The sequence below is a fragment of the Eublepharis macularius genome, chromosome 14, assembly GCF_028583425.1.
Source record: "Eublepharis macularius isolate TG4126 chromosome 14, MPM_Emac_v1.0, whole genome shotgun sequence".
Lineage (NCBI taxonomy): Eukaryota > Metazoa > Chordata > Lepidosauria > Squamata > Eublepharidae > Eublepharis > Eublepharis macularius.
In genome coordinates, this window is record NC_072803.1 from 32,978,915 (window position 1) to 33,005,195 (window position 26,281).

General features: G+C 46.3%; 1 protein-coding gene across 1 annotated transcript in view; it reads left to right on the forward strand.

Moving 5' to 3' along the window:
* The first annotated feature begins 4,469 nt into the window (after positions 1-4,469).
* Positions 4,470-26,281, forward strand: part of LOC129341875 (disintegrin and metalloproteinase domain-containing protein 2-like) — a 28,235-nt gene continuing 6,423 nt past the window's right edge. Inside the window, exons 1-10 of the mRNA XM_054997235.1 lie at positions 4,470-4,525; positions 7,268-7,346; positions 9,196-9,272; positions 11,328-11,505; positions 12,852-12,908; positions 16,140-16,306; positions 19,269-19,350; positions 19,956-20,092; positions 22,389-22,569; positions 24,717-24,930. Coding sequence (XP_054853210.1) covers positions 4,470-4,525; positions 7,268-7,346; positions 9,196-9,272; positions 11,328-11,505; positions 12,852-12,908; positions 16,140-16,306; positions 19,269-19,350; positions 19,956-20,092; positions 22,389-22,569; positions 24,717-24,930 — 1,228 coding nt within the window. The remainder of the gene's footprint in view (positions 4,526-7,267; positions 7,347-9,195; positions 9,273-11,327; positions 11,506-12,851; positions 12,909-16,139; positions 16,307-19,268; positions 19,351-19,955; positions 20,093-22,388; positions 22,570-24,716; positions 24,931-26,281) is intronic.

Genomic DNA, 26,281 nt, shown 5'->3' on the forward strand with positions numbered 1-26,281 from the left:
CTGAGAACCTTTGGGTTGAATTGGTATTTAGCCCACCACGGTAATGAAGAGAATAATGATAATAATAAGAATGATTCATGTGTATTTCCCAACGAGGCAACGGTCTGCTGATGGGTGGGTTTTGCCTGTGTCGGGGAAACAAATTGGGCCTTCCGGTGGCTGCTTTTAAGCCTAATACACTTCATGGGAGATTAATGGATCTCCAGCCATAGTTTGGTTGTCAGTTTAACTTCTAGTCATTAAAAACAAGACAGATACTCAAGATGCCTAATCCTTTTACAGAGGACTACTTGAAACAACGCCACTTAATATTTCGTGCGAGTGGAGGCAGAGCCTCCGAAAACTGGGAAGGAAGAACCAGTTGTTATATTATGGGGATATGTCGATCTACCTACGCTGTCCTCTGAATTCCCCGTTTTCATTTTGTTAAAAAGTCTTAACCCCTTTCAGCAATTGTTTGGCATGGGGAGGGGGATGAGGCAGGAAAATTGTCAGTGTGTCAGATCTGCAAAAATGCACACTTTCCTATCCACGCAGCATATAGCTACGTACTATGTGTCCACCGACCCACCGCTTCCCCGGCCGCCGTTTCGGCTCAGGAAAAGGACGGGGAAAGGGAGGCTGCAGCCCCTTCTTCCTTCATGCTGCGCTCCCAAGCCGATTTACGCCCCAGCGCGCTTGGGCGCGTTAGCTCCTTATCCCACTCGGGTTGGGAACCCAGAGGCGACTGGCACAGCCTGGCGATGGCTATCACGCGTAGTCCCCACAGCAAGTGATGTGGAGTCCACACGTGCCCTGACCCCAACGCCCCGATGCTCGTCCGTTGCTCCCCTCTACCACGGGGCGAGCGGCTAGTCGTTCTGTTTCCTCCTCGCCCGTTACTGGTCGCCGGAGGCTGCCTGGCCCCAGCGATGGCTGTGCTCGGCTGGGCGGTAACGCTGCTTGCCGTTTATTTGTCTGTTGCTGGAGGTGAGTGTACCGGGGCCGCTGATTCTTCCCTGGAGTGGGAGGGTGTGAAGAAATGCTCCGGATCGCCAGCATTTTCAGCGTGAAGGAGGCTACGGCTCTTAAGCCTGTCGGGAAGCACGCCTTTGTCCCGGATGGGCGGACGAGGTTCCGTTTGGTTGTGGGTTCTTGAGGAAAAGTCGGCTGTAAGTGCTCAGATAGGTTGTCAAATGAAACCACTGCAGTAGCTCCGGGAGTGAGCCTCCGGGATCTAGCAGCCTCAGCAATCCTGAACATAAGATTGGAAATAAACAGTCTAAAATCTGGGAATAACTCAACAAGGGGCCTTCCAATGAACTTCTCTGTTCAATCATGCCATGAAATACATAGGAGCCAGATATGGAAGCACCACTATAAGCTATGAAGGCCCCCCTCCCACATCCTCCAGATCTCTTGGGTGCCCTTTGGTCCAATCAAAGAAAAACTTAAATCAGAGAAGGTGAACTTTTGAGTGTGCTCTAGTCTTGACTCTGGTCCAAGGTCCAGACTATTTTCGGTGCAATCCTCAACAGAGTTACTCCAGTCTAAACACATTGATTTCAATTAGTTTAGACTGGAGTAACTCTGTTTAGGATTGCACCGTTTATCATGGAAACCTTCCCCTACACATTCTGTGATAAAGATGGCAATCCAGTAATAACAATTTCACAATTTCTGTATTTATCTGAAAGGAAAATGGCCCCATATGTAAGCTGACAGAAAAAACCCCCAGTCTTTCTTTCACATAAATAGGATATACTACACAGGTACACCCAAACAAAGATACAACATTAAAAGTGGAACTTCTCTTTCAGAATAATTTCATTGGCTCTGAGTGTAATACTGTGGGCAGATTTCCTACTATATCATGATTAAAATGTTGTGGGGTAAAATTAAATGACTTCGGCTCATCCAGTCCTAAACACTTACATACTACCAAAACTAAAATCATGTGTGAATTGCAAAGCCCAGGGTGCTACTGGACCCAAATCTTGCTCATCAATAATTATATCATAGTAAACTGCCCAACCCCATCTGGTTGACGGAAACAGCAAACTAAGGCCACCAGCAGACAAGGGCTCACTATCTAGTTTAGGGGGCCTTTCCAGGTGTACAGAAAAATAGGACTTGGTCAATCAACCCAAAAGAAAAAAGCTAAAAAAATTGGGACTGAAATAGACCCCAGATGGAAAGGGATTTTGAGAGCAATGGAGTATCAGTTAAAGATGAAAAAAGAGGGGCAGAGCTGGTGAAATTGGTCTGCTGAAGCACCTGAGAGAACAGAATCTTGGAGGGGGAGGTTTTGAGAGGTGAGATTTCAAAGTTGTCATCCACCCACGCAGTCCCTCATGGTCTCCAGCTTGATGATTCAAAGGCCTGATACTCAAGCATTTAAAACTGCCTTTCTTCCTTCAAAGAATCCCAAGAACTGGTGTGATGTTGAAAACTCTCACTGCAGAATTAAAATGCGGAGGATTCACAAGGAAGGGGGATAACTGTTAAACCTATATGCGTAACCCAAAGCTTACCTAAGATTGTGTTAATAAGCTGTCACAGCAGGTATTTCTCCTGTCTAGGTTTTCAGCGGACATTTCTGCAAGTGATTATTCCTCAGAGGATCCCATTGCATGCCACTGGAAACCTGGTATTGTACTTTGTTTAGATGAAGATTTGCTTAACACCACAGACTGTCTGGACTTGTGGCATTTTCACACAAGTGCTTAGAGTACATGCTGACAAGAAAGTGCACTTAATTTTGAAATGGCTGTTTTCTCCTTTCTGGGAATGCATTAAGAGCACATCAGCACACAGGTACTAAAGGAGAGGCTCAAAGATTCTTGTAGAGTCTCAAATAGCTGATTCTGAATCTCCAGTGCTGACTTTCTGAAACCAGCTCAATAGGAAGCATATAAACTTTTAAAGCATCATTCTCCTATTTTCTAGGCAGGGGAAGTCCTTCTAGACCTTTCCCCCAAAGTGGCCAAACAGGTATCTCTGGAAACTAACCAAAAGGTCATGAAGGTGTAAAACTTCTTCTCTTTCCTATCCCTTGCATTTTATATCTAAAGATACACTGTCTCTGCACATGGAGGTTCCATTCAGCAATCATGGCTGATAGTAATTGATGAATGTATCCTCCAGTAATTCGGCTGTGTGTTTTAAGAGCCCATCTATGTATCTGTATATTAAAATATTTATATACCACCATTCCCCTATGGCTGGAGGTGGCTTACAAATTAAAACACCATTAACACTCCCCCTCTCATGAAAATGCCTACAGTTCAAACAGCTTTAAAGGTCCTATCAAATAAGACAGCCTTGCAGCACCTCCTTAAAATGTCTAAGGGTCCATTAACTCCTCAGGGAGTGTATTCCACAGAATGGGAGCCTCTATTGAAAAGGAGCAAGTTCTGATAAATGCTGGGTTGGCAACCTTAAGCAGGCCTGGGGGAGGAAAAAGCAGAATGTGGTAGCGAGAGGGCATAGTTGGGGCACGTGGACCTTTGGTGAGAGACTACCCTTCAAATATTCAGACTTGCTTGCTAGCCTACAGCACTTCCCAGTTCAATAATCTCAGTGGGCACAATCAAGTTTCTTGGTCAAGTGCTAATAGCAATGTATGTGCCGAATGGGGTGGGGAGAATTACATTTGCCCAGGTATGAGATACTGTCATTGAATTGCTGGGGAAATGCAGTATCTTTGGAACAGACACACAGTATCAAAAATATGTCTATGGACCATGGCTCCAAATGAGGAACACATGCACATTTTATTTTGCACAAAGCACCTGCATGGAAATATTCTTATCCTTGTCACAAATAAGGTCTAGAACGGCAGCAGTTTTCAAAATGTTGTCTTAATACATTTAAGGCAGACAGAAGCAGCAAGTCAAGTGGTAAAACTTTCTTTGGCTGTGTACTATTGATTTTAGAGCGGAGGAATCACAAGGTTTTAATGCCTCCTCCTTAAAAAAATATTATAATATAATACGTTAATATAATATTTATAGAGTGCTATATTAAAAATTCTTATACATAGAAGACTAGTATGCTAGGAAGATGGCTAGAGTGCAACTCTTCCCCAATATATTATTTTCTACATAAAGGGTGTTTTTAAAGAAAGGAGCAGCACCCAGTCATGTGATCATCAGATCTTCGGTCTTTAAAAAAAATTGTATTCCACTTTTCTCCATTGTGGAGACCCAAAGCAGCTTTTCATATCATTCTTCCCTTCCTCTTCTGTCTTACCCTCACAACAACAACCCTGTGAGGTAGATTAGGCTGAGATACTGTGGCAAACCCAAGGTTACTCAGCAAGCTTCCATGGCAGAGCAGAGATTCGAACCTAGTTGTCCTGACACTCTTAACTACTGTGCCACGCTGGCTTTACCACCTGACTGAGCTGTTTGTGCAGACTGATCTTCTGACAGTATGTATGACTAAAATGACTAGTTTTACAAACTCTTTGGCTGTTGCAGCTCAGGATGACCTTTCTTATCAACATTGATGGGAAGTCATACACAGTTCATCTGAAGCAACAGTAAGTATAACCAAGGACTGGAGTTTGCAGCCCCAGTCTCTGCACCTCATTAGGGTTGAATACGTCTTGGAGGTTTCTGGTGAAGCTTGCGCAGAAAGAAGAGAGTGCTACTTAATTCTTCGTCATGGAGAAAAACAAACTTACTTCCAGGGGCATATTATTAATAAGTTCCCTGCTTCCCTAAGCAGCAAAATTTTTCAAGGGCAGCACTGCTGCCTGTGGTTACCTTTGGATGAGAGAACGCTAGAGAAGTGCTGTGTCTTTGAAATATTGCCTTATTTATTTACTTGTCCAGGGCAAGTAAATTTACAAATTTATTTATTTATTTATTTGTGCAGGGCCTTTTTTCTGGGAAAAGAGGTGGTGGAACTCAGTGGGTTGCCAGCACAGGGGAAAACTCTTGGCAGGAGGTGGTGCTCCTGGTACCACATGTGAGCACGCAAAGTGTGTGCACGTTCCGAGGACCAATGATGTCACTTTGGGTCAGCTGGAACAAGGGGGAAGTTTTTAAAAGTTTAAAAAGCCCCACCCCCTGATCTCCAGACAGAGGGGAGTTTAGATTGCCCTCCGCGCCGCTCTAGCTCTAGCGGCACGGAGGGCAATCTAAACTCCCCTCTGTCTGGAGATCAGGGGGCGGGGCCACCAGCCATGTGACCGTTTTCAAGAGGTTCCAGAACTCTGTTCCACCGCGTTCCAGCTGAAAAAAAGCCCTGCTTATGTCCAAGCATAGCCTAAAATGGGGGCAAAGAGGCATTCCTACAAGGCAGCACACCGGCTGCCTTTCATCAGATTTCCAGAGGGAGACACCCTTCACCACTGGATGTTTCACCTTTTGCCACGTTAAAGCTTTCTAATGGGTTGGATCCAACCAACTTTCCCACAGCCTACAAATAATACAACAATTACATTGTTTGAATTAAAAATTGAGTGAAGCTGATGCCGTGTGTTAAAATTCAGGTGTAATGGCCCATGTTTAAAAAAGACAGACAACTTAAATGTGCCATGTTCTATGAAGTCATGGCCTGAGACTGAGCTTATTTTTTTAATTTAAAAAATGGGTATTCTGCCTCTCTAAATAATGGGAGTCAGGAAAGGGACCCCGTCTATCTGACACCTGTTGGATGGATAGTGTAGACTTGGACTTTTCTCATGCAGGTAAGGAGGAAGCAGGCTCCCATGCTGTCCATCCAATGGGCACTTGACAGAAGGATTCACCATCCTGGCTCCCTTATTTGGCCTCACGTTCAGAAGGGAGAGTTTTTCAATCTTCGTGCATCTCTGCCACAGCAGAGTTTCAAGAATCACAAGGGAATCTCTTTCAGTCTTTGCCTTTGGGATTTAAATCCCTGCTGGCAGGTGCTGCACTCCTGACCTGTCTCCTTTGCTACTTGTGAGGAGTCCAGACCTCTCCCAGCCACATCCCCCTGGCCACTGCAACAGGGCCACACCTCTCACTGTTGCCAGCCAGTGTGCTCTCTGGCAGCAGTGCTTCAGTTGCCAGGGTAATATTTGTGGTTGCAGTGGTGAGAGCATCTGCCTGTCATTTGGTGTCACACCACAGAAATTCCAAAAACCTTTTTTATTCTTTATTTAGTCTCCAGACCCAGGCAATGGATTATCTTCCCCTCCCCTTGTAGCTGAAGTCTCCATAGCCACAGAAGGTTGTATAGCAAATACATCCCATAGCTATTCCTGGCCTCCTCACTGATTTTATAGCTTCCACTCTAAAAAAAAGTATCTCGCCCTTATACTTACACAGAGATAATTTGGGGTCCCCTGCATAATTCAGTTTGGAGCCTGTAGGGCGCTGAGAGAGACATGCAGAGCAACGATCTAAGCAGAGCTGCCTGGTAGTGGGAAGTGGGCTGCAGGGTAATGGGAAGCTGTTCAGGACCTGGGGGAGCTCCCAGGGAAGGCTGATGCTGCTCAGGCGATGGTTGGAGCGGAGGCTGAACTCCAGTCCAAACATGATACAACAATGCAGCCATGTTAGTTCTTAACGCCTCTGCCTCATTCATATATAAAATGGGAGAGAGAGGAGTATATCTTTTCATAGTAAAAAATGGGTTGTGAACTCCTGCCCCACCCACCCATCTTATTTCCCTGAGTTTTGTTACTTCAGATACTTTTCTGCCAGTTGAACACCAGTATTGGAAATGCTGAGGACAAAAGTGCTTGGACCAGCAGCTCCTCTCAGCCACCTGTATCTTTTGTTGTAAAAAGACATATCCCCCCTCCCCACTTTAGACAAGAATGGCGCAGACACACACACAAAAGCAATCATGGCTGGCCTGTAGTGCGTACTTTGCTTGTGAGCTCTTTTAAACTATGGGGTTGGCTTATTGAGTCCAAGACCTGCCCTTCAGGCAAGAACTAGCACGAATATAAAAGATTAAGGCCCTGACTTGGAAGCAGTCCATCCTAGTGCTGTGATGTTTTAGAGTCCGCATTTCAGAAATCTGGTTCTCAGGTACCAGTCTCAGGCACAGAATCAGTTATCAGTTCTGCTCCTCAGGGTGGTCTCACCCTTGTACTTCTAAGCTTTGGGCAGAGCTGGGGGGAGGAGGGTCTCTCAGGTAGACTTGTCTTGGGGGAGGGGCTCCCTTTGCCTCAGAGTCAATGATCCACGGGGGTGAGTAGACACCAGGACGTGATTGTGGGTGCTGTTGTAACTTTTGAAACTGACTCATGCTCTCTGCGTGCCTCATCTCACTGGGCTCATGTTCTTGTGTGTGTTTATAGATCACTTTTAACTAATGATTTCCGAATTTATACATATGATAGTCGAGGGATTCTGAGGTCTTCTGCCTCTTCCATCAAGGTAAGATTTCTGGGACGCAGGGCGCAAGGTTCTTTTCATTCAGTTACTGTTTGATTACTTTGGAGTTGCCAAGCAAAAGTTTTTTTTTTAAGTTGATTTTTTCTTTGAGTGATTTATAACCCACCTTTCGACTATTGAAATGACACTCCAAGGGACTTTCAACATAAACGTAACTGCAAATGCAATGAATATGCAATATGCTAGCAAATCTAAAACAAGAGTATAAAGCTGTCTGAAACTAGTTAAAAGTAGCTGTAGGAAAAAAGTAACACCAGTAACCTTAAAAACCAACTAATAAGAGCAGCAATAAAACAAGCTACCCCCAAGTCAGTGGCTTGGTTCCTTCCTACGCCTTGCTTCTGCTCATGCCGCACCCTTTTGCAGACCACATTCTGTGAGCTCTGGTAGCTTCCATGCGTGCAAAGTCAGTATCTTTCACTGAGCTGAGAAGCCCCTAGTGCTAGAGGAAAGTGCTGCACAGTTGAGTGTGGCCTCCACCACAAATGAAGAGGGGTGCAAACAGAAGTAAGGCTTAGGATACAAGCCAGCATTAAATCTGAGAGAAGAAACACCAATATCCCTCTGGACTAAAATAGATTTAATGAGAAGACCAGGAATTGAGGGGGTATGATAAGCCTCCTTAGGCAGGGAGTTCCACAGTCTAGGAGCAACTGCAGAAAAGACACTGTCCTCTATGTCTGCCAGCCTTACTTCTGTTAACGTGAGCCCACAGAGAACAGCAATGGCGTCTGAGTGTCCACGTAGCAGTTGCCCATCTTCCGCACTTTCCTTGCCTCAGGCCTGGGCCATCAGAAGGTTTTTTTGAATTTTTGTTTTCATGGGTAATTGGCATAATGACTATAGAGGTGTTTCAGTTACAGATTTTTTTAAGCCCCAAAAGCCCTCCAGCATTGGAGAAGGAAGCCCTATCTGCGGTTGGAGGCTGAGGCAAGGAAGATGATATCAAGGTTGGCAGAACATTCAGAAATGTGCACTTTTTCATCCACACAGTGTACAAACATACTTTGACTCAGGGCTTTTTTTCAGTTGGAACGTGGTGGAACAGAGTTCCGGAACCTCTTGAAAATGGTCACATGGCTGGTGGCCACGCCCCGTGATCTCCAGACAGAGGGGAGTTTAGATTGCCCTCCATGCTGTGCGGTGTGGAGGGTGATCTAAACTCCCCTCTGTCTGGAGATCAGGGGGCGGGGCCACCAGCCATGTGACCATTATCTCCGAGAGCAAACCACTGAGTTCCACCACCTCTTTTCCGAGAAGAAAAGCCCTGCTTTGATTAGGACCTTTAAAGGTACCAAGCCAGGTTTAGAAAAGACTGTATTGAAATGTGGGGGGGAGGGCATGGAAACAAGACAAATGAAGGATGAAGTCATGTGGACACTCATGAAAAAAGTGCTGTGATAAAGGAAGACAAGGTAGAGCAAAACATCTGTGTGGAAGTAGCCTCTGATGACAATTTCAGCATTTTCCTCTGTCTCCTTTGGAAATATGCTGAAGGTTTTACTACCAGACTAGAATTTTGCTGGCCAGAGCAGAGTTGTATCCTTTTGGACAGCTGCTACGGTGGCTTAAAGCCAGAAGACATCCCAAGCAGTGCCACCCTCATCCTTTAGCAGGCATTTGCCTGCTCTCACTTTGTATTTGTTATGCGCCACAAAGATTGGGGGCTGCATATTAATTTGAGGCAACCAGTCCAGGTGTTTACCTGCAGGGCTGGGTTCCCCAGTGCAGTTGGTATGACTGTTAGATGTATACTGCCTTAATTCCCCCTGCCCGTTCTTAGATGCCCTGTGCTAGCATATAAATTATTCTGTTTATTCTTTTTTTTTAGCGGGATTGCTACTACCAAGGATATGTTGCAGATTACACGGATTCAGTTGTGATGCTCAGCACCTGCTCTGGGCTCAGGTGCAGTCTTCTTGTTTTTGTTAGACAAAACACTTTCCAGCTAATTCCAGGTGGGGGCAATTGTGTCCCCACTGAAACTGGGGGCCCTACTTTTGTGGCTTGGCTGAATAAGCTGCAAATGGAACAAAGCAAGGATTTGTATGCGGGGTCATCTCTTTCTGTTTTCTGGACCCTTCTTTCAAAGCCACCTTTTCCTTTGAAGTTCATGCCTTAACACACACACACCCATTTTCAACTGAAATAAAGCTGAAGTATGTCTGGCTACAAGTTGGCTGCTGGCACAACTTTGTCTGGGTGGGACCACATCAGGCTGGAGATGAGGCCTTATATTACTGAATGCTCTTCTATACAAAATACTCCTTGCCATACATAGAAGGAGTTCATTAAGGAATGGCTGAGAGTAGAACATTTCTCCCTTTCTACATAGAGGGAATTATTTTGAATTGAAGAAGTGGAGAGGGGCAGAAGGGCTGTAGCTCAGTGGTAGAGCATTTGCTTGGCTTGCAAAAGATCCCAGCTTCAGTCCCCAACATATCCAGTTAAAAAGACCAGGTAGTAAGTGATTTACTTATTCAATTTGTAGTCTGTTCTCTCTGCAGGTAGGCTCAGAGCAGATCACATGAGTTTAAAAATTCAGAAATAAACAATTAAACCTGGTAGCATAATTAGAGCAGTTGCAATTTCACAACCCATCCTCACCAGCGCATATTGCACAATCGTGCATGTAATAATTTGGGCTCATGGTGGCCGAGAGCAAACAATTAAGAAAGGAACAAAGGCCCTGGGGGGCACTCCCCCCGCAGCAGGAGGCTGGGGAGGAGGCCCGTTTGCCCCAACCACCAAAGGCCTGGCAGAACATCTCCATTTTACAGACTCAGTGGAATGATAATAAATCCCACTGGTCCCGACTTGTCTCAGATAGAGAGTTCCACCAGGTTGGGGCCGGGGCCGAAAAGGCCTGGGCCCTGGTCAAGGCAGGCAGACCTCCTGGGGGCCAGGGACCGCCAGTAGATGTTTTTCTGCTGAGCAGAGACCCTCTGGGGAATATAGGGTGAGACGCGGTCCCAGTCTGCTAAGGGCTTTAAAGGTCAGAACCAAAACCTTGAGCCTGGTCCAGAATTCCACTGGGAGCTTGATAGACCAGTGGCCTGACTCAGTATAAAGCAGCTTCATGTGTGTTCACGCAGCCCAATCCAGACACAGTTTTGTAACCTCAGTGAGAATTAGGCATGTCCTTGCATTCATCCCTTGCCCTCCCTGCTTTAGATGTCTGCTGATTTTGAATTGGATTTCTCCCCTATCATGTAACCCTCACCTCTCCCAGGCTCCCTCTAGTCCAGCTGCTTCTAGTTCAGACATCCCACCCCAGATCTCTTTTTTTCTCTATCTTGTAATTCAGACTTGCTCTGAACACTTTCTCTGCCATTGCTGGACAGTGTCCCATTCCAAAGGGAGAGAAAGGATCATGGCATGGAATAATTCCATACAGTCCACCCCCAAAAGTAGCCATTTTCTCCAGGTGAACTGAGCTCTGTGGCTTGGAGACAAGTTGTAATTCCAGGAGATCTCCAGCCACTACCTGGAGGCTGGCAACCCTAAAGACCAGGGTTGCAGAGGTAGGCAATAGCAAACCACCTCTGTTAGTTCCTTGCCTTGAAAACCACCAGGGATCACCATAAGTCAGCTATGACTTGATGGCAGTCTCCACCACCACCAATATCTAGTTGCAGATGTGTGATGTGACACCATTGTATTCAGCATTCCCCACACATGCAGCAGTCAGTGAAGGGTGAGTGTGTTGGTAAAAACTGAATATCATAGCCTTGTGTGGTGTGTCTGCTTCAGCTGGTTGCTGGAGATATGTGAGAAGAGAGGCGGATTGATGGCAGCCACCCGTTCCAGGCATCTGGCATGCCCCTAAGTCTAATCGTTCAAACAGTGGGACCAGAATGATGAGGAAGAGCACTGCCTGAATGGGGAGGCCGAATTGCCAACCACCAAAGTCCTGGTTTGCGCTGTAAATCTTTTTCATGTGTTTTGCGTTCCTCTGCCCAGAGGGCTGTTGCAGTTCCCAAACATCAGCTATGGAATCGAGCCCATGGAGTCTGCACACGGGTTCCAACATCTCCTTTATCAAGTGAACTATGGTAACTCAAGCTTTCCGATTACTACCAACAATTATTACATTAAGTGGACCACAGCATTGATTCAAAAGATCAACATAGGAGTACCGGTGCGTACCAATTTTTTAAAAAATCTATTCAGTGTAGACAGACAGACAGACAAATAGATAGATTAAAAATAAGCAGATAGTCTCTTGGCTTCCCATAGCCCTATGAGGTAAGAAAGTTTCCACAGAGCTTTCTTTGGGGTGAGTTTCCTTGCTGGTACTGGAGACTTCCAGTACTTTTTCATTTTTAGTTTATGTACACATGCGGGTGGCACAGAGGAAGCAGACAATCTCCAGTGTGGGTGGCACTAGTCAATTCTGTCTTATAGCGAGACACACAAATGGACTGTTTAGCCCAGTACTGTATACTCTGATTGGCAGTGACTCTTCAAGTTCTTAGACTGGGGCCTTTTAATTAGAGATCATCTGTGTGTGGCCTGCTGCATGTAAGGTGGGTGCTCGGCCATTGAGTTGGGGTTGGGTGGGTTCTGCTTTCCTAGTAGAGAAATTTTGAATGTCTCATTCTTGCTGTTCGACCTCCGTGCCACCTTTTTTGATTTTGCTTCTCCTGTGTGCAAACTGAGCCCAGGTTTCTTGATTTTCATTCCATTTTCTGTTTGTCTTCCCCTTGAATTTCCTCCAGAAAAATGCGTTTGTTTTTCAACCTCAAGTTGTATGGCAGCAAAAGAGCATTCTCCATATAAATGGTATATGCTGCCTATATAAATACCATATCCACTGTGTACTAAAACCTGCACCATATCCACTGTGTGCTAAAACCTGCACAGGAGGAAGAGCCCCGTGGTGCAGAGTGGGAAGCTGGGTTCAGGAAGCCGGCTCAAGGTTGACTCAGCCTTCTATCCTTCCGAGGTCGATAAAATGAGCACCCAGTTTCCTGGGGGTAAAATGTAGATGAATGGGGAAGGCAATGGCAAACCACCCTGTAACAAAAAGTCTGCCAAGAAAACGTCGTGATGCGACATCCCCCACCATGGGTCAGTGATGACTCGGTGCTTACACAGGGGACCACCTGTACCTTTACATACACAGGAAAATCTACAAAAACAGCAGCAAAAAGAGGAGAACTGAAACAGGTGATGAAAATGTAAATGGACATGAAAAGAAACAAAATTGGGAACATTCACTCATCCTAGATATGAAAATGACCTTCGCTCATAATCTTATGGGGAAAAGGGATCTATAGGCTCTTTCTTGGCCCATAGCAGATTCTAGCAAATCCTAGTAGATTCTAGTAGGCTCCCTCACACAGCAGTTCCTCCGTAGTCATTTTTCCAGAATTCAGGGGCAATTATAGTTCCCATTTCTGACTTCTTTTCCCTTATCATGTTAATAGGGAGCTTGCATGCTACAGAATCTTAGACTTGGTCTCTTCCTTCTCTTTAAATCAGGCTAATTTCAGCACCCAGCGATACCTGGAAATGCATATCGTAGTAGCCAAGGCTCTGGTAGGTCTGTTGTAATGGCTGTCTTATCATTTCACCCAAAGGCCTCTTCAAGCCTCTTAGAAAATTGGGCTTGACTGGAGGCTGCTGCATGTTTGGCATGTTTGGGAATGTTTAGGGTTCTGGCTTGGCATCTACAAACATGCGCCAGTAACTGCCATCTTCTTGTAGCCTTTACCTAGTTTGGAAGTGTGAAGAGAAGCATTTCTAATGGTTCAACTGTACAAAAACATTGGGAGATCTATGATAGTATCTGTGCAGTGTTTTTAAAATGCGAATAGAGGCCAGAAAGGTCATGCTACAGTATGCAGGCAAAATGCCATGGGGTTTGTAAGTGGAAAGATGGGTTGTAAGCTACCTTTTGAATCTGAAGTAATTCTAATAGATTATTTGAAGAAGCGCGTTACGTTGTTGGGTATCTATTTACAGCTGTTTAAAATGGCTATAGCGACATCCTGTGGAAAAAACACAGAATCCTTCAATGTATGAATCAGTTGATGATATTTGGGAAATTGCTTGATATACAAAGCTGGCATGTTATCAGAGAGCTCCAAGAAACAGCATTTGTAGAACACTGAATTATTATTACCATATTTTGGAGTGACAAAATAAGGGAAGAAATTTACCTTTCTGCTTATGAAAAAATATCTATGTATCAATGTACACTGATTAAAAATGAAATTTTTAAAAAGCCAGGTGCGGACCCCTTGGCAGCAGAGCCACTTCGAGGGGACGGGGGAGAAGGGGTTAAACTCTCCCACCTATGCAGTTTTGCTGATCTGAAACACGCCCAGCTAATAATGGGGGGAGGGCAGGGGCTGGCTTCAATCAGATCAGCCCTCAATATTCCACTACCCCCACCTGCTGTCCATGCAGATCCAAGCTCCAGCCACTTGAACCTCAGTGAGTAGGGTTGCCAGGTTATCTCCCCTGCAACTAGACCCTGGGGGCCCCTGGCATTTGCTGCTCCCAGCTCCACTGTGATGATGTCACTTCCAGAAGTAATGTCATGGCTCCTGGCTGTGTAAACCCCAATCCCTGAGTCTCTCAGAGGTGGGGCCATGATGCTGGTGGCTGGCAGTGGAAAGCCGGCCTGCCCATCACAGGCCTCCAGCGGGCACACCACTCAACCAAGAGCAGAGAGGTGGGGGGTGCTATAGGCCTGGCCTATGAGCAGTGCTGGCCCCTTGGCCAAGTCCACTCCTGTCTGTTACATGGCATTGAGTGGGCTAGATGGCTTCTTCTGCTCCGCTCCCTGCCCTTTCCCTCCCTTCCAGGTGCCTGTTATTTGGAATGTTTCCCCTGGACAGTTCAACAAAATATTGGACTGTCTGAGAGAAAACCGGACACCTAGAAATCCTATGAGCGAGTGGGCCTTTGCAATATCGTTGTTTGTAAACTTGTGTTGGCTGCATTCAAGTTTTACATTTTTTAGGTCTTAGGTGAAGACTTTAAAAGCATGTGAAAAACAAAAGTGAAGCAGCTATTATTATTATTTATTAAACTGCTGGCTAACAAGGAAGTGTTGTTTTTTAGTATGAATATCTGGGATCGAAAGAAGAAACTGTGACAAAGAAAATTGCCCAACTTATTAACTTCCTCGGTGCCGTAAGTTGCAGTGCTTTTATAGTGTAGTATTTATTTATTGCTCACCTTTTTTCTGTGGCAGAACTCAGGGCAACATACGTAGGGCTGCCAGGTGGCTTCCCATCTAGGCACTGTCCTGATCCGGACCTGCTAGCTCCAATAAGGTTGGGGCATCAAGTGCCTTCCACCCATACTGTGGGACCAAGGAGGCAGAGCCACAGCCCTACAGAAGTTGTTTTCTTGGGCCTGACTTAAATACAATACTGGCAGAGAAGGAGAACCACCCACAAAAGAAACCCTTGCTATGTCTGCAGGGCTGGTGCCACTGTTGAGGCGGTGAGGCAGGGGCCTCGGGTGCTGCGGGGCCGGAGGGGGCGCTGGAGGGAGTGCTGTAGGTGGAGGTGCGCGCCACGCTGTCACTGGCCAGCCCCGCGCCACCGCTGGCCAGTCCCGCGCTGCTGCTGCTGCCGTCACACAGCCCCGGGTGGGTGCAGCAGCTACAGGCCAGGGGCGGCAGGCGGCTGGGGTGGCGTGTGGCGCATGGGCGGCCTCCTCATGCCGCCCCATCCACCCGCTGGCCAATGGCCCCAGCGTCACTGCATGATGATGTCATCACGTGATGATGTCATCATGCAGTCTGGAGCACACGCGTGGCCTCAGGCGCCCGTAACCCTGGCACCGGGGCTGTATGTCCAGAGAATTTCACTCATATTAATGCTCTCATATGACACTATGACACTACTGAGTCAAACCTAGGGATGTCAAATCCCTGCCCCCCACCCCCACCCCCGCTTACATGGCCAGCGGGGGGGGGAGCGCACCTTCCGTGTGCGCTCCCCTATAGCACTGCGGGCTCCCATGTCCTGCAGCCACCTGAACTGGGCTAATTTTGGCCTGGATCAGGCCCAGATTGGGGCCGCTGTGGAGCACAGGAGCGCTCCTGCCCTCCACAGCGGCCCAAAATGCTCTGGTTTTGGCCCAGATCGGGTTCATTTCGAGTCCATTTTGACATGGATTGGGCCTGTTTTGAGCCGCTGCTGTGCTCCTGCGCTCTGCAGTGGCTCAAAACTGGCTCATTTTTGCTTGGATCAGGCCTATTTCAAGCTGCTGCAGAGCGCAGTAGCGTTCATGCACTCCGCAGCGGGTCAAAATGGGCCTGATCCATGCCAAAACGCGGCTGAAATGCACCCTATCTGGGCCGAAATGGGCACATTTTGGGCTGCTGTGGAGGGCAGGAGCGCTTCCGTGCTCCACAGCGTCCCTAATCCAGGCCCCTGTGGAGTGTGGGCACGCTCCCAGGGGCTGCATGATGACATCACTTCCTGGAAGTGACGTCATCACGCTTGTGGGAATGTGTGCGCACTTTGCATGTGCGCACCCCCCCTACATGCAGGTAAGTGCATACCTCAATCCCCCACCAGGAGGTTGAGGGGGACTGGCAACCCTAGTCAAACCACTGGTCTATGTAGTCCAGTGTGGTCTACAGCATGGTCTCAGGTAGAGCCCTCCTGGCTCTACCTGAGGCCAGGTGGAGAAGCCAGGTGGAGAAGCCAGGGATTGAAGCTGAGTTCTTCATGTGTATGTAGAGCTTGTGCTCATCCACTGAACCTGGACAAGTCAAGCTTATGTCATTACTTCTATTTTCAGATGTTCTTCAAACTCAACACAAAAATTGTACTATCCTCTTTGGAGATCTGGACAGACAAAGATAAAATCCATACGACCAGGAGAATGAGTGAATTGCTGCAAAGATTTACAGAGTGGAAACATTCCCATCTCAGTCTGCGACCCCACGATGTGGCATTCTTGTTTATGTAAGAAGAGCCGTTCTTTCCCTGTTGTTCAAGAATGGAAGCTGCAGGGTTGTCCCTGTTTAGGAAAAAGACTTTAGCATAGTCTCTGAGTGCTGAGCAGGTGATGGGGCGGGAGGGGCTTCCCCCATATGCCATTTTCAGCTGTTGAAATCACTTTTGGGCTGGGGCCTCGCTAACTTCCTCTATTGGGAAGCTGCACATGTGCTGAACACTTGCACTGCCTCCTGATGGGGCAAATAATGTCCATCCTCTGGGTCATTTTGACGTTGAAAATGGTGCTCCCCCCACATGCCACAATCCTGATCAGATGCAGTATGGTGAACACATGTAGAGAGTAACACGTAGTTTGGCTGTAACTGTTTACCATTACAGTGGATTTTGGGGGGAAAGGATGTTCAAGGAAAAAAACGTAGAAGAAAGGGAGAAAAATTGTAATAGGAATAAAGATGGAAACCCAGGACAGCTGCAAGATTGCTGTTTCAAAACATTGCATTTTTAAATTTTACAGTGTTTTCTCCATTGACAAGTGCTATAAAAATATTTTTCAATAAAGTAAAATAAAAACCTATTAATAACAAATAAGAAAAAGTTTTTTAAAAAGGAGAAACAAGAACAATTTGTATGTTTTTCTTTAAAAGATACACATGTCACAAGTTGAACTTTTAAGTAAATAAAGCAAAGCCATTGGAAAGGGGAAGCATTATAAGTAAAATCTGAAGCAGTGGTTTAATTTATTTATTTTTTTAAAAGATAGGAATAGAATATACAAAATGTGGGAAAATGACCCTAGATCTCCACTGGGTAACAGTAATATCCAGGGCACATTACTATCAGAGCCAGTTTGGTGTTGTGGTTAAGAGTGTGGGACTCTAATCTAGAGAGCAGGGTTTGATTCCTCACTCCTCCACTTGAAGCCAGCTGGGTGACCTTGGGCTAGTCACAGCTCTCTGGAGCTCTCTCAGCCCCACCCACCTCACAGGGTGTTTTGTTGTGGGGATAATTATAACATACTTTGTAAACCACTCTAAGTGGGTGTTAAATCATCCTGAAGGGCGGTATATAAATCGAATGTTGTTGTTGTTTTTGTTGTTGTTACTATTATTAATCCTAAACTTAGTTACTCCAGTCTAAGCCCATTGATTTCAATGGGTTTACTGGAGTAATTCTTCTTAGAATTGTACTGAAAATAACATAATCAAAAGCCATGTACCTGCCCCAAGGAGCTTACAGTCTAAACACCTGGAGGAGTGGTGAGGAAGAGACAACAGATAAAAGTATAATAAAAGCTCAATGTGAGGAAATGCTCTTACTTAGGCATCATTTCAGGTGGGGTGAGGACTAAAAGGTTAAGCCAAGCATTTCGTGGAAGACAGCCATGTGGTGTAGTGATCTGAGTATCTGACTCAGGTTCGAATCCCCACTCGGCCATGAAGCTCACTGGGTGTCCTTGGACCATTCATTCTCCTGCAGCCTGTCCTACTTCACATCATTATAGAGAGGGCAAAATAGAATGGGGGAAGTGCAATAGATTAGAGGTGGATTTTGAGGTGGTATTAAGAGGGGGGTACAGAAGAGGTAATATTTATTTGTATTTTTTATTTACATTGGCCTTTTCCACACGTCTTACCCACCTGCGGAACTTCGCGTGAAAGACCCGGAGGACACCATCTTCTTGCGCGAAATCGCTCCAGGAAGACTCTGTTATCTGGGAGTTTTGCGCAAAATCGCTCAAAACTCCTGGATAACAGCATCCTCCTGGCATGATTTCATGCGAGAAGATGGTGTCTTCCGGGTCTTTCGCACGATGTTCCGCGGGAAGGTAAGACATGTGGAAATGGCCATTGTTTATAGTCCATCTTTCTCATTGAGACTCAAGGTTGATTACACAGTGTAAGTCAATATGATCAACAACCAGAACATTCAGTAAACTATACAATAGAGTATGAATTGTAGAAATTTGAAAACAAACTGAAGTCCAATACAGAGCTGAAACAATGCCAAAACAAAACATAAGCAATATTACATGACATATTAAATTTAACATGACCTATTAAACTAACCAGTAGGAACATACTTGCAGCAACTGACAGTACATAGTAGTATAGTCTGCAGTCCCTACCCCTTTACCAAAGCTTCTCTCTGACCCATTTCCTTGCAGCCCAGCCCTATTACCTGTGTAAAAAAGGCATTCCTTAATAATTTGATTTTGCATAGTTTACGGAAAGCCAGGAGAGTGGGAGATTTCCTGATATCTTCAGGCAGGCCATTCCATAAGTTGGCGGCCACCACAGAGAATGCGTGTGTATTGGCAGCTGTTGATTTTGCCCATTTGCAGGGTGGTACCTGCAGAAGGATCCAATCAGATAAGCGAAGCTGCTATGGTAGAGCATAGGGAGAGAAGTAGTCTCAGAGATTTGAGGGACCAACGCCATGAAGGGCTTTGTATGTGATAGCCCAAACCTTGAACTGAGCTTTGTAAATGATGGTCAGCCAATGGACTGCCTGCAGAATGTGAGTAATAATGCGTGCTGTGCCTGGCTCCTGATAATAATTGAGGTGTGGTGTTCTGCACTGACTGGAGTCTCTTTGTTGACTTTGAGGTGAGACCTATGTAGAGTGTGCTTCAGTAGTCTAGTCTCAAAGTTACCATGGCATTGATCCAGGAAGTGGTCCCCGGTAGGTGTTCTTGATGGGAGTTCCTGGACTAAGGGTCAAAAAGAGGGAATGGCCAGAGTCTTTGAAGGGTGCAGGATATCCAAATGCAACAGAATTGGAGAAATAAAAGCCACAGCCTTCTTGAAACTGTGTGCATAGTACAAAACAAGGGGATGTTACAGACATCATTGCTGGGGTCTCTTTCTGTGTGTGATTTTACTACCAGGTGCTGTCCATGTCACACACACGGGCCATTTCCACATGGACAAAAATCCCGTGAGTTAGGTGTGTGTTTGTGTTCTCCCAGCTACAGGGACCAGTCTGATTCTGTGGGGTCAGCCTTTGCAAGGAAGCTGTGTGTCAGACCGACCTCTGCAGCAGTTGCTGTGGTAAGTATGCACCTGCTGAACACCGTCATGCTCATTTTTTGTGCTTTTAAAGAGATCACTTCTTGTTTGCAATGAGATTCACAACTTGAAATGAGGAGTTTGGAAAACTTGACAGAAAACAGAGGAATCTGTGGCACCTGTAAATTTGTTAGTTCATAGAGGAAATTTCCCCATATTTCTGTCTGAAAAAAAATTACTAGTACTGTACTGTGGAGACCCCTGTGGCGCAGAGTGGTAAGCTGCAGTACTGCAGCCCAAGCTCTGCTCACGACCTGAGTTCGATCCTGGTGGAAGCCGAGTTCAGGTAGCCAAACCACCCCGTAACAAAAAGTCTGCCATGAAAACGTCGTGATGCAACATCCCCCCTCTGGGTCAATAATGACTCGATGCTTGCACAGGGGACTACCTTTACTTTTACCTTTACTGTGGATCCTAGTACTATATTTATGATTTGCATTCATGTCGTGGTTTTCTGTGAGCCTCGTGTCACTTCTAACCAAAACTTAAAACACAATAAAAGTAAACGTGCAGGTTCCATTGTTAGCTGTTATGGCTGGTGGACATTGATCTCCTCCATGATGGATCTGTCTTCTCATTCTTTTCAGTATAAAAAGGGATACACGCTGGAGAACTTTTCCGTGATTGTTGCACAGCTGCTGGGGATCAGCCTTGGAATGTACTTTGACAAATCAAGAGGCTGCTACTGTCCTGGTTCCGCTTGCCTAATGCATACTAGAGCAGTGTAAGTAAGTACAACTGAGAGCTTACCCCTCCCTCCGACCCAGATGCATCCAGCTGTGCAGAGAAGAGAGACCACGCTCTGTTGGCAGACCTACCTGCTTTGCACACAGAAGGTTCCGGCTTCAATTCTTTCTCAGCTGGAGACCTTGGAGACTCGCGCTGCCAATCAGAGTGGACTGTACGAAACTACAGGGACCCCTGGCCTGATTCTGCATAAGGCAGCTGCATGATTTCATATGAGCAAGTTTGAATCTGAATGGCTGCAGGAACGGGGCGGGGGCAGGGAGCAGGCTTCACCCCCACCCCAAATGTTTCAGCCTGGCTCTCTAGGCTGCCCTCCCTTTTGGTGTTGGTCCTGCAGCTGCTGCTTCCACAGGTGTGGGGTTATCAGTGGCCTCTTTGGGTTCACTTTGATTTCTCCCTCATGGTTGCCACTGCAGCTGGAGATGTTGTTGCTGTGAGGGAAAATAGTGGCCCTCAATCCTGGCACTGGATGGCCAACACAGAACATTTCTACATATTAATTTCTCTCTCTTTGCTCCTAACAACTAGTATAAAGAGACAGCAGAAGACTTTATAGAGGGATCCTTCTTTGATAGCCTCAGAGAGCACAGCCCCCCCCCCCATCCTCCTGCCATGGCACATTCACCAGGCTGTTGAGATTTCCCTCATTCTTAGTAAATTTGTCCCTCACAAGGACCTGTAGTCTGTTCCTGGTAGTGAGGAGGGGATGACAAGTCTGCAAGATTCCTCTTGTCTTTAGTTTTGACCAATGGTTTTGCACTTCTTTGCAATATTTCTGTCATCTGCTCTCAATACAAAAAGGCTGGTGGAGGAAGCAATCACATTTGTAATCAAAGTAAACACCACATAAATATTGCATCTGGACATAAGCAGTAGGGCGGTCAAGAGGCAGAAGAGCAATATGTATCCTAAAAACCCAACCTCAAACCCATCTCTTTAAAAGCACTTGAATGTCAACACTTTGTGGTCAGCAGGAACTCCTTCCAATCCAGATTAAAATCAAAATCCAAGCAAAGGCCAGGAAGAAAACTAAAAGCTTTGCAGGCTTGGCACCAGGAGATGCATTGTAGGGAAAGAATTCTATTGGGGCACTACCACAGAGGAGGCCCGGCCTTTGGACATCTCCCACAAAGCAGTGATGCTTCACTGGGGGGGGGTGTTGGGTGGTTATTCCTGGGTCTGAGGCTGTGGCCCACACTTACTGCTGTCCCTTGCTGCTCCCAGACCCCTCCTGCAAGCTCGTGGGTCTATCTGTACAGCAGTCCCTACCACATGTGGTTTCTCCCCTGATTTTTACTATAATTTCTCTCTCCCCCCTCTCCACAGCAACTGTCCCCTTACTAGGGATAGGGCTTGATGCAGAAGTTGTTCTCTTTCAGGTGGTTACGTTCAGTTGAGGCAGCAAAGCGCTATCTGGTCCTATCAACTGTGTCATCCCAGAAAAGCGAAAGAGCATCTTGACCACTCAGGACAGCATAGGGGGAGATGGCCAGGGAAATGCCAAGCAGCATGATACCAGTGGCTCTGATTCTGACTTCCCACCCTCTGCCACATCCTCCATTTGCAGCCTTGGACAAGTCCCTTGTCTTTGCTCCATCTAGTTCACCCTTCCAATTCCTGCATTAGCCATGCTGGAGAAGTCGCGTACCCAGTATCTAGTATTCTGCACTGTAGTGATACAGAACACAAAGGTTGCATTTTGCTTCGATGGCTGATAGGAGAGGCTTGCATGGACAGAGCAGGGGTGAAGGAAGTAAGAGGAACTTCGGGGTTGCTAGATGGGACTGAGGAAGGTGTGTTGGGAGTGGCTTGGCTGGATGAGTGGGGCCCTCACGTTTTGCAAGCACCAGCCATCGCTGCCATTAACCTTTCCCCACCCCACCCCACCCCACTTTTTGTAAAATCAGGCTTTGGGGAAGTGAAATATTTCCAAAACAGGCCCCCCCCTCCCGTGCAAACCATTATACTATTCTCAACTTGTGGGGCTGAAAGCGGAAGTGCATGTTACCAAGGACATGGGACTGCCTATGGAAATGGCAGCCCCGTGTTTAAGCACCTTCTGTAACATCGAGGACAACTTGCCCTATGTCCTGTGGTAATTATGCTGCAGGGCATCCCTGGCCCTGCCAGCAGCTCCCAAAAATACCTTACGGGTTGAAAATTTCCAACACATGGGCCTACTGAATTTGGTAACTTTATCTAGGGATAGGCTATAAGATTAATTTGTTTTTTTCCTGAGTTACGGAACTTCTCTTCATGCATGTGTCCTACAGAGAAGCCAGCGGCGTGAAGGCCTTCAGCAGCTGCAGTGTAAAAGACTTTCAGAGTTTTCTGGCGCATGGACAGGGGCAATGCCTCCTGAACAAACCACGGCTGGATGTCCTGTTCAAAGCTCCCACCTGTGGCAACGGAATTGTGGAGGATGGCGAGCAGTGCGACTGTGGTACTGATAAGGTTTGTTTCACAAGAAGAGAACTTGGAGCACAATTGATGGTGCTAGTCCCCCTCCAAAGCTTGTGAGTGTAAAGTGCTGTCAAGTCTCAGCCAACTTAAGGTAACCCCATAGGGTTTTCAAGGCAAGAGACTAACAGAGGTGGTTTGCCATTGCCTGCTTCTACATAGCAATCCCAGACTTCCTTGGTGGTCTCCTATTCAAGTACTAACCAGGGCCAACCTTGCTTAGCTTCCAAGATTTGACAAGATTAGGCTAGCCTGGGCCGTCCAGCTCAGGCCAAGGTTTATTCTGGAGCAATCCAGGTTGCACAATTCCATGTTCTTCATTCTGTATCTTTTATTCTTTCCTCCCATTTTAGCAATGCATAAAGTATGGTTGCTGTCAGGCAGACTGTAAATTGAAACCTGGAAAAAAATGTGCCCATGGGCCATGTTGTTGGGAAAAGAGCTGCAAGGTAGGTGGGCCTCCTTTTAGGTTTCTCTGCAGTTTCTTCTAGTGGGTTATGAGTGACTCAGGGGCAGAGGCCGTGTTCTATACACAGGAGGTCCCAGGCTAAAGAGTGTTGGGGAGCAGGTTCTACATTTGATCATAGGGTACTACTTCTTATTCAAATATCTATCCAGCCAATGAGCCTCACGTGTTATGCGAGCCTCAGGCAGAGATCCTTTAACTGAGGTTGCAGGGGGCTGAACACAAGACGACCCCTGCTGGGTCTGACTGCTAGTCTATCTAATCCAGCATTTCTCTTTCTCACAGTAAACAATCAGTTGCCTTTGGAAAGCTCCCATGCAGGATATGAAAGCAGCTGTGTTCCCCCTTCGCTGTTGCTCCCTGGCAACTAGTATTCAAAGGAATCCTGCCTCTGAACATGAAAATTTCATTTAGTCATCCTAAGTTATCACTGCTTAAGGGACTCTCCTCCAAGAAGTTATCTTTCAACCCTTTAAAGCCATCTAAGTGGGTTGCCACCTCTTCATGAGGCAGTGAGTGGCACCTACTGCCAATCAGTTTCAGTAGGTGACCCTGGCATGGCAAGTTCCAGTGGTTGTGGGGAAAGGAAGAAAAATGTCTATCCACTTTCTGTATACCAGTGTTACTCATGCAATAGCCATGGCTCTTAGCACCATTCACCAATGGCACCTGCCACACTTTTCAGGAAAGCAGGCAAAGCCCTTGCCTGGTGGGTCTTGTGGTTGGCAGTTGCTTCCCACCTTGAAACAACTGCTGCTGGAGGAACAGGTAAGCTGCGAGCCTCCATGAGATGCAGGTATCATGGAAGGGATGGAAATAGATGCGGCTCTTTTGGTTGATGGTAATTGCAAACATGGCTTTCTGTGAGCCATAGAGTGCGTATCACACTGCTCCATACATTCTTCATCAAAATTATGTGCTCTGGTGCTGAGCTAAGGCCACTTCCTCGAAAGCTCAAGTTTGCTTGCTGGCTTTGTGTATTTTGAGCTGCCGTTCTCCTTTCTGAACTTTCCTTACCGTTATGCCCCAACTATCTATTTGCCTTTGGCAGAGATGCATTTGTGTGTGTAGAGATTCATGCATTAAGCCACAGATGCTTCACTGCTGTACATGACAATCTATGCACAGGTGCAAATGGATATTAAAGTTTATTGATAGAACCCACCCCTATCTCAGTGAGGTGGGACAGAGAGTAATGTTTTGTCCAGTTCCACTTTCATCCATTTCTGACTCTATTACAAGCATACCCACATGACACACTGTTTTGAAACACCTTTAACACTTTACACGATTAGGCACATACTTCAAGAGTCATAGACCTGATTGCATGTTGCAATTAGATGCTTCCAGGCATTGCTGGCTGTCTTCTTCCCAGCAACACATTGCTGAAAGCATGCTTGGTACAATTTGACGTCATCCCATTTGTATGTTTAGATTACCACCTCCAGCTCTGCTTCACTGGGTGCTGCTTGCAGGGTGGAATGGGAGGGGCAGTTGGGTAATACTGGCATGAAGTTGTTACAGTCCCTTCTTTTCAGCCACATGCCAGGAAGGAAAAGCAGGTTGGCAGTGCCCAGGTGCTCTGTTGGCACCTCTGTATGCACCCCTATGTCTGAAGGGGCCCTTAAGGTCAGGCTCGAATTGCATGGCTCCTCTTCCTCCTCCCATCTGCCAGATAAAGGAAAAAGGTGTTTTATGCAGAGCCACCCCTGACCAGGACTGTGACCTGAAAGAATACTGCAATGGCACCTCTACAGAATGCACAGAGGATTTTTATGTCCAGGACGGGCAAATGTGCGAGGGACACACTGGGGTTTGCATGAAAGGAGTATGCCAAAGTTCTGATCGATGGTGCCGAAAAGTGTTTGGAAAAGGTAACAGAAATGCACTACCCCCCCTATGTGGTTGCCCTGTTCTCCTGGGTTTGCCGCCATCCTCTCCCTTGGTCCTTTTAAACTATGGCCATTTCCACACGGCTTACCTTGTTCCGGAAAACAGCGAAACCACGGAAAACAGCGTCTTCTCGCATGATAACAGTGTCTTCTTGCACAACGTGCAATAACAGCGTCTTCTCGTGTGATTTCGTGCGAGATTTTGCTGTTTTCCGGAACAAGATAAACTGTGTGGAAACAGCCTATATTAAGTTTATTAAAATAAATTTATGCCCCACTGTTAATTTAAATCAGTTCAAGAACCCAACACATCTGAAAGGAGCAAAGGTATAATACTGCCCCCCACCCCCCACCCCATCATGCTAAACAATGGTTGAGTGGTAGCATTTTGAAGCAATTGAAGTTTGTGGACAAACCTTCAAGGGCTGCCCCAAGTAGAATGCATTACAGTAGTCTAATCTGGAAGTTACTAAGGCATGAGAGACAATGGGAACAGCCTTTTGTTCCAGTAGCAAGTGTAGAGGGCAGATCAGCCTGACCTGGTAAAAAACCCCTTCTAGTCAAAGCTGCCATCTGAAATTGCAGAAGCAAAACTGGACTCAGAAGGGCCCCAAATTGAAAACCTGAACTTTCAGGGAGAGTGCATCCCCATCCAGAACAGGCATTTTCCTGGCTAACTGCTCCTTCGTCCTGCCAATGTCACCTCTGTCTTGTCTGGTTCGAGCTTTGATTTATTCAGGGTTTTTTTTGTCTCTGTGCTCACTGGTACTGACTACCAGAACCTTTTTGGAGCTCTCCCAAGTTCTGATCCTTGTGAGCTGGCCTGCCCCTCCACCATAGAAAGAGATCCCCGGATCGACTCTCACCACTGCTTTGAACTCACAGGTAGCCCTAGGTTAGTTAAGTTACAGTTTTTCAGCCTCAGACTGCTGTTTACACCCTGGAGATCATAATATCAATCTACCTTACAGGGTTGTTGTAAGAATTACCATATAATGATTTGTATTCAATCACATCAGTAGAAAAATTAAGTACCTTTTTCTTAACTGGGGGGGGGGGGGGTAGCAGTGATCCCCTGCTTCTGCCAAGCCCTCCAAAATGTTGTTCCTATGAGTTAGTGGACCACGTAGTATGAGGACTTGCACCTGTATTTTATTTTAAAGCTCTGGATTGATTCATCCTCATCTAATTGAAATAGAACTCTGAAAGACCCCGTAAAATAAATCCCATGCATTCCACTCCCCCACCCCCTGCATTACTTTCTGGGATAGATATCGCTTTCGGGGGAAAGGGAGGCAGGGAATTTCCAGGGGTTACTCCCAAGCAATTTCTTTCATTGCGTTGCAGG